The sequence below is a fragment of the Lampetra fluviatilis genome, chromosome 3, assembly GCF_964198595.1.
Source record: "Lampetra fluviatilis chromosome 3, kcLamFluv1.1, whole genome shotgun sequence".
NCBI classification, from domain to species: Eukaryota; Metazoa; Chordata; class Hyperoartia; order Petromyzontiformes; family Petromyzontidae; genus Lampetra; species Lampetra fluviatilis.
The window spans coordinates 13,748,521-13,756,896 of NC_136277.1; the positions used below are offsets into that span (position 1 = coordinate 13,748,521).

General features: G+C 45.8%; 1 protein-coding gene across 3 annotated transcripts; it reads right to left on the bottom strand.

The window, feature by feature from the left end:
- Positions 1–2,221: 2,221 nt before the first annotated feature.
- On the bottom strand, positions 2,222–8,376 carry LOC144952791 (uncharacterized). Of its 3 annotated transcripts, XM_078883268.1 has the most exons (6): positions 8,252–8,354; positions 7,636–7,860; positions 6,124–6,629; positions 5,480–5,566; positions 4,554–4,640; positions 2,222–3,610 (listed from the first exon to the last, which is right to left on the bottom strand). In XM_078883268.1, exons 3-6 carry the CDS (start codon positions 6,626–6,628, stop codon positions 2,946–2,948), a joined length of 1,344 nt encoding a protein of 447 aa, XP_078739394.1. In that variant the 5' UTR covers position 6,629; positions 7,636–7,860; positions 8,252–8,354; the 3' UTR covers positions 2,222–2,945. The 3 variants fall into 3 exon arrangements, with proteins under 3 accessions (XP_078739394.1, XP_078739401.1, XP_078739389.1); XM_078883275.1 differs by lacking the exon at positions 7,636–7,860 and having other exon boundaries at positions 8,252–8,376; XM_078883263.1 differs by lacking the exon at positions 7,636–7,860 and having other exon boundaries at positions 8,111–8,365.

The window sequence follows — 8,376 nt, forward strand, 5'->3', positions numbered from 1 at the left end:
AAATGGGAGGGGTGGATCTGGGTGGAGAGGGGAGGGTGAGGATGGTGGGGAGGGGCTTGGTGGGGAGGGTGGAGAGGGGCTGGTCACCCCGTGGTGCCCTTATAAAACTCAACGTTTAACCTACTCACGCCGGCTTGTGCCCGCCCTCATAGTCGACCATATTTGCGGAATACACCACGCCGCCGTTGACCCTGGCCATTGACCGAGCAACCCAACGTTCCTACCAGCTCCCTCCGCAGGAATGTGTTTATAATCGGAGGTGCAGCGTTGAGTCGTCTATGGGCAGTGTGAATCTGTGGGCGGTGTTGAGTTGATGGGCAGTGTTGAGTCTATGGGTAGTTATTAGTCTATGGGGCCGTCCATGAATGATGTCACGCGATTCTTTACGATTTTTGACCCCCCCCTCGTCACACGGCGTCGCAAAAAGGCAGACCACCCCTCAAATATGACGTGACAAAGCTCTGCCACCCCCCCCCAAATAAGACATGCTTCAAATCGCTTTAAACTATTGTCATTGTAGTGCGTATTTAATGTGGCGCTGCACTCTGATGTTGTAGGAGAAAACATTTATTAAAAAGTATATTTAATGAAGTAGAACATGTTGTCTATATTTATTTAAAGTTGCGCATTTTGATGTGACGTCACATTTCGCAAACCCCTCCCCCCTCGTCACACATCGTCACAAATGTCTGACCCACCCCTCCCCCTAGGTGCGTGACGTCATTTATGGACGGCCCCCGTGATAATAGGGTTTTCCCATTTCTGGCAATTAAACAGGTGTTCAGATGTTAAAACACCAAACTGAAATGTCTGCATTAATCACATATACTTGCGGTGAAAATGCAAACAAAAAGCATGCTCTGAGGCTCTGGGGTCACACCGCTGGCTTGCTCTGCCCGGCCCTGAGAAGGACTGCGGGTCAGAGGAGTCCCAGGGTCTATCTAGCTGGTCTTCAGTCTTCAACTGGGTCTTCGGACTTCGGCTCGCGAACACTGCCCCTATCTCTCTGGCTCCCCGTCTTTTATACTCATTTCCCCACCGAGGGGCGGGGTTCTGAAGGATCACAGCACACCCCGCAGCCCCCACCCGTTGGGAGGGGCACGGGGGATCCAAAGCCCACAGCCCCCTGCGGGTAAGCGAAGGGTGCTAGCTGTAACCGATGTGTGTTTGTCCCATAACACCACTACACCAATATTAAATTATTGTCTTTGTGCGCTTCGCCTTTTGGCGTCCTCTGGTCTCTATATAACTGTGTTTAGATTATTAATTTGGGTTTAAGGGAAAAACCACGAGATATTATTAATTTACGTCAAAATCTCAGGGGCGTGATTAATCCGCAAATCGGATAAACCACACGCGGATAGTCGAGAGTCTACTGGACAAATAAACCACCACTCACACATACCAGTTGCACACAACCTAACTGCACATCATCAAATTCGGGCCTACTTCTTCTTTTGTACAGCTGATGTAGATGCAGAGGAACTATAAGTTCACATTCAAGGTGGTCAAGCCAGATAACTGCATTAGGAGCAGCAGAGTGTATCGCTGTGATGTCTTCTTCGTATTTGTGGATCGGGGCATTGCGTTGTTATATGTTGTACTGTCTGTTCTGGATGACCACAGTCGCACACCTGAGGATTTTTAATTTTCCATTTGTGCATCAGGTATCTGCATCTAGTCGAAGACTCCGGGGCCGGCCCAGGACATGCTGGCGGCACTATGTCGCTCGGCTGGCCTGAGAACGCCAAGGAAAGGGAGGTCTGGACCGCCCTACTCAATATGATACCGCCGCAACCCTCACCAGAACAAGCGGATTGAGAAACTAACAAACAATATCTGCCATGGTTTGTGTGGATGCGTTTTAGGGTCGACCAAAACCAGGGGATCATCTGCGTTGGGTCTTTCACAAGGTGTTTGCAAGTTCTTATAAACTCCATTCAGCTTTCCAAGCTTCATCAGGATTGAATTCACATTGTCGAAGGTTACGCGAATGGGTCCCAAAGGGCTATGGAAAAACACTGGATACACCCTAAATGTCCCCTGCATTGCAGACTGATCTTTTATCTGCAAATGGAACGGTCTCGTTACCTGTGTGGACGTTGATCTTGTTAATTATAATTATCAGTTGTATTATTATGTTTACCAGTTGCAGTCATTAAGGTATGCCTTGAACAAAATTCAACATCCAAAAGGATATTATTTGATGTCATGTCTTTTATTCTCCAAAACTGCATAGTAGTATACCTTACACAACACCGTGAAAAATGTCCACAGTAACACATTTCATCATTACAGCTGATATCCCGCACCTACGATTAGCACAGTTAGCTACGTACGGTGCGAAAAAAGTTAAACATACATATCCAATGTGGGTGTGCCGCAAGCGAGCTTTTATCCCGGTTATGCAAGCTCACCGGGTGGCTCACAAGCCCGGGTATTGAGCTGGTACCATAGAACCTGGGTTCGAATCTGGGATTTATCAGGCCGTGATTAAATCTGGTTCTCAACTGGAGTGAGATGGCTCATTCTAGCCACCAATAACTGTCCATTAAAAAAACCCATCACGTAAAATTAGATTCTGCACTTAATTTTGCTAAATGTAATTCAGAAAATTTAAATGTTTCACTCAGTGGAAAGATGGTAGGGAAAAGCACTACCTTACCCTCGACTGTGTGCACCATAGGTCACGAGGATGGATTTGATCTGCTCAAGTAGGCCATTCGCTGGCACAAAGGGTTGCACTTCTATGTGAGAGTTCTGAATGGATTCTTTGCCTCATGACCTGATAGCACAATTATTAAAATCAGAATATGTATTTATACTGGAGGAATTCGATAAGCTATCTCTTTTTCCCAGATGTTCAATAGTTTTCACAGATGTAAAGTAGTACAAATCAATTATGCACAAATCAACAATCGCATTTCTTGTACCACTATTTCTGCTCAAGGCTTGTGCGTGCGCTGGTGACCTTTTAAGTGATGACTGCGCGAGAAGCTGCTGTTGCAAATATCGCACCGGTACGGCTTCTGTCCCGTGTGCGTGCGCTCGTGGACCCTCAAATTGCCAGAGTTTGAGAAGGACCGGTTGCACACGCTGCAGCAGAACGGCTTCTCTCCCGTGTGCACGCGATGGTGGTACCGCAGGAGCGAGAGGCACGCAAAACTCTTTTTACACACCGTGCACTCATACGGCTTCGGCGAGTTGACGTTCACGCTCGCTTGTCGCGAACCACACCCCACCATAAAAAGCTGGCGCTCTGCTGGATTTTCCTCTGAAAAAGCAGGATTCTGCCGCACATCGCTCGGCAGAGCCTCGGTAATGTTCAATGGCGCTTGTCGCCCGTGAACATGTCGATTTGCTGGAGGGTTGGACGTGTACATGCTGCGCAGAGAAATGTTTTCCACCTCGTCAACTTGACAGCTTCGCATTCTGTCTCCTGTCTGCTGCTGTTGTTGCTGCTGCTGTTGTTGCCATGAACATGAACCAACGTCACCAACGTCATCAACGTCACCAATGTCACCAACATCACCAACGTTCGCAAAATGGTTTCCCATTGCTTGGAGTGAAACCACAGCTTGCACTGAATTACCTTCGATGTCACTAGAACCTGTATGGGCATACCATTGAACATGTTATTAAGGAGCAATAGGCAGTTAAGCGAAAAAAATCGGACATTTGAAAATGCTTCACATTTGCACTTGAGTTGATACAGTAACTTCCGTCTCATACCCTTGTGGCTGGTTCTGGAAGGGACTCCATGCCAACTGTTGTCTCTCTATTCTCCCATTTGATTTAGTAGCGACCAGAGAGTTGAACTGAACTAAAAACTTCAACCGTTAACAAGATATAGTTGGACTGTTATTAAAAACCAAAGTGAATTTACTTTTCACGAAGGAACAAAAACTATTAAACATAATTTGGGAAACCAGTTTTAACCACTTGGAAACTCTTTTCTTTAGAACTGCCTTTCATGTTTAGTTTGTTATCCTTCCCCCGCACCTCCGATAAGCACGGTTGGCTGCGTACGTGCAAAATAAGTTAAACATACATACACACCTTTCCCTCAAGAAAACGGTAATGCACTTTTCTGTGGACTCTCAAATCAATGTGCGCTTCTCCGATGTGTTTTCAGATTGTATTGCGTGTTCGACATTATGAAAATTAGGATGTATGCATTCCCACGGCAGTACAGAGAGCAGAGTGACACACAGCACAGATACAGACATTGATAGACACAGATAGAGATGAAGAAACACAAAGAGGTGAATGTTGCAGCAATGGTGCAGTGGGTTAACACACTAAGCTAAAAACCCAGCCCTGAGTTTGATTCACGGCCATGGCTTTTACTTGTGGCAGGTGAAATCTGAAGCAGTCCTGAGAACCACCTTCACCAACTTGCATCAAGCAGCTTGGTGAGGTATGGTCAACAATTATCATGACCAACGTGGGGTGGGGAGGCCTTCATACAGAAGTAGATTGACAAAAGAATGAATATTATTATTAGAGGGGAATGGGAAACGTTAAAATTGGGTTTATAATTTGGTTTTTACCTTCAAGGGCTTCCGTCTTTATTAAACGTGATGCGTCCACAGCTTGCGATTCTCCCATATCTGGAATGAAGTTCTTCTCACCTTCATCTGTGTAAAGCATAATGCATTCGCGGGTTTATTTTCTAAACCTATGCATTCTTTTACAAGTTTGCTAAATCCAAAAGTCACGTAAATAGAAAACAAAAACATGAAAATAAAAGAAAAATACTAAAATTAAAATAAAATAAATAAAATTAAAAGAATAAATTGAAAGTAACGAAAGCAAAAAACCCACGACGTTTCGATCGCAACACAAGCGGTCTTCATCAGGCGGAGAGAAAAGTGGGGGCAAGCCTCATAAGCAGCTATATTTAGAGGCTTGCCCCCACTTTTCTCTCCGCCTGATGAAGACCGCTTGTGTTGCGATCGAAACGTCGTGGGCTTTTTGCTTTTATTACTGTAAATGTATTATTTAATGTTATAATTTTTATTTCATCTTATTATTTTTTATTTTATTTAAAAAATATTAATTTTTCTTCTTTCTATTTACGTGACTTTACCGAAAAAACCAAAATTATAAAATAAGGTCGGCGAACAAGAATACAACTTTACCGTTCACTTTGTAATCTTCAATTTCATTCATCACACTGTTCTCAGGCAAAACGACAGTTTTGGCTGAAGGGGAGCCAACAGCGCACATTCCAGTGTGATCAATGTCTCCCAGCCTCTGCACGGACAGCAGCAGCTCCCGGCTCAAGCCGCTGAAGCAGTCCTGAGAACCACCTTCATCAACTGGCATCAAGCAGTTTTGTGAAGTATGATCAGCAATTATCATGACCAACGTGGGGTGGGGAGGCCTTCATACAGAAGTAGATTGACAAAAGGATGAATATTATTATTAGAGGGGAATGGGAAATGTTAAAATTGGGTTTATAATTTGGTTTTACCTTCAAGGGCTTCCGTCTTTATTAAAGGTAATGCGTCCACAGCTTGCGATTCTCCCATATCTTGAATGAAGTTCTTCTCACCTTCATCTGTGTAAAGCATAATACATTCACGGGTTTATTTTTCAAACCTATGCGTTATTTTACAAGTTTGCTAAATCCAATGGCTAAATACCATAAATGAGATATTTAATGTTACAAAATAAGTATAGACTTAAAATTTTCGTTTCTGCAAGAATTCATATTCTTGGTTCTTTCGGTAAAGTCACGTAAATATAAAACAAAAATAATGAAAATAAAAAATAATAAAATGCAAAAAAAAAGAATAAATTGAAAGTAATAAAATAAAAAACCCACGACGTTTTGATCGCAACACAAGCGGTCTCCATCAGGCGGAGAGAAAAGTGGTGACAAGCCTCATAAGCAGCTACATTTTGAGGCTTGCCCCCACTTTTTTCTCCACCTGATGAAGACTGCTTGTGTTGCGATCGAAACGCCGTGGGTTTTTTGCTTTTATTACTTTTAAAGTATTCTTTTTATCATATTATTTAAATTGTATCTTATTATTGTTATTTTTCTATTCACGTGACTTTACCGAAAGAACCAAGATTATAAAATAACGTCGGCGAACAAGAATACAACTTTACCATTCACATTGTAATCTTCAATTTCATTCATCACACTGTTCTCAGGCAAAACGACAGTGTTGGCTGAAGGTGAGCCAACAGCACACATTCCAGTGTTATCAATGTCTCCCAGCCTCTGGACGGACAGCAGCAGTTCCCGGCTCAAGCCGCTGAACAGCGCGAGCAGCACCTCTACCAGGCCTCCCAGCATCACGTCGCCTGGGGAGGAAGCGGCGGCGTCGTCCCAGCGCGGCGTCCCAGCGTCGTGGGGTTCGGCACCCTGCAAGGCCTTCACCACCTGCCGCAGCACGGCGTAGAAGCCGAAGGGCAGGCGGTCGCGCGCCGTGGCCAGCAGCTCGGCCCGCACGAGGCCATCCCCGACGCAGGCGCGCAGGACCCCGTAGTCCCGGATGCCCAGCTCTGAGTCCATGGCCTGGGCCACCTCCACGTTCACGCCCTGCGCCTCCAGCCATGCCGGGAAGTCCCCGCTTGGCTCCAGCACTTGGGTGGTTACCATGCATGCCATTCTGATGGGACATAAATATTTGAAAACAGTGATGAATGCATCGAGGACAAGAAACTTCTCACAACCACCGTGGAGATACAGCGATGAAATCAGTTCACGTGAAGATGGATGGAAGCAACATTGAACTGCGAGGGATGGCGACGGCATGGGGATGAATTCCTCCAGCAGTGGATAGACAATGGCTGATGATGTTGAGTGCACATTGAGACTAATTGTCTCTTTTAAGGGGGAGATAGATGGCCTTATGAGCCCTTCTATCCGAATTTGATTCCAGGCCATTGCCAGCATCAGTGCCAATTGATGTCTAACCTGGTCCCTGGCCATTGACAAACAGCTGAAAATCATGATCAGGTTTAGAACATTGTAAAGTTAAAGATATTAACACAGGTGAACTGAAATGCATATCATGGGCAAGGGGACGTAGCATCAATATAATTGGTCTTTGAAGCTACGGTAAAACCCTGGATAGCCAGACTGAGAAGTGGAGTGCTCTGGGGCCTGATTACATACAAAAATTGCAAATAAATTCCGAGCAGGCAGCGATATTTGTATTTGTGTTACTTTTTTGATGGAGTTAAATAGTGATTTGTGATCATGGGCCACTGAGGCAGACTCCATCTCCTCAGCAACCCGCGACCACCACCCATCCTTGCAGCGCCTCACTGCTCTCCAAACCTCCGAGCGAAGGCTGCGGTAAGCCTCCTCATTCTCTGACGTGGGATGCTGTAGCCGATGAGAGTGGGCCTGTCGCTTTTTCTCAAATATCCCGAACACCTCCTCTGTCAGCCAGAGTCTCTGAGGAGGTCTGGACCGCGTACCCAAAGCAGCCATTGCAGCTGCATGAGCCACAGTCCTAAACGTCGCCCATTTACCCTCGACATCAGGAGGAGTGGGGGACGATGCCAGCCCCAGTTGCAAGCGATGATGAAATTCTCGCTTGCAACTTTCATCAGCTAACTGAGACCAGGCCACTTTAGGTTGGAATGGGGTCCTGGGTGTACACCCACCACCGGAGTGGAAGAATGGCAGGCGCATCTTATAGATGACTAGTCGATGGTCAGAGGGCAGATCAGCTCCATGGTAGGTCCTGGTGTCAAGGACATGGGCTCGCATCCGCTGGTCCGTCACTATGTAGTTCAGCAGATGTTCTTGCTTGGACCCGGCATGCATCCATGATGTTGTGTGGATGCGCCGATGCCGGAAGAGCGTGTTGGTAATTACAAGCCCATGGGCTGCACAAAAATCAGACACAGACAGACAGACACACACACAGACAGACACACACAGACACACACACACAGACGCACACAGACACACACAAACACACACAGACAGACACACAGACACGCACAGACATACACAGACACACACACACAGACACACAGATAGCCACACACACAGACAGACACACAGACAGACACATACAAAGACACACACACAGACACACACACACAGACAGACACACACACAGAGACTACGTACGCGATTCCGTTTAGTCTCCGGGCCCCGGCAGCTTACGACGATGTTGCTGTAACTGATGATGATGATGTTGTTTGTTTGTTGTTGTCGTAGTAGTAGGTGTTGTTGCTGATGTGGATGATAACGTTTTTTTGTTACACTCACGAAAGGCTGTCGATGTTGGAAGCGGCGTCCTCAAAGGGAAATTAAAAACCCAACCCGAATCACCAAATCGCTCCGACAGCTGCCTCCTTTATATATAAAAAAAAGTCAGGGACCGCGGCCATTTG

Coding starts and splice junctions, on each gene's coding strand:
- LOC144952791 (XM_078883275.1), bottom strand. CDS start 6,628: ATGGCATGCATGGTAACCACCCAAGTGCTGGAGCCAAGCGGGGACTTC. Junction 5,567..6,123: donor TGAAGATTACAATGTGAATG/GTAAAGTTGTAT, acceptor TGCTTTACACAG/ATGAAGGTGAGAAGAACTTC. Junction 3,611..4,553: donor AAAGACGGAAGCCCTTGAAG/GTAAAAACCAAA, acceptor ATGCCCATACAG/GTTCTAGTGACATCGAAGGT.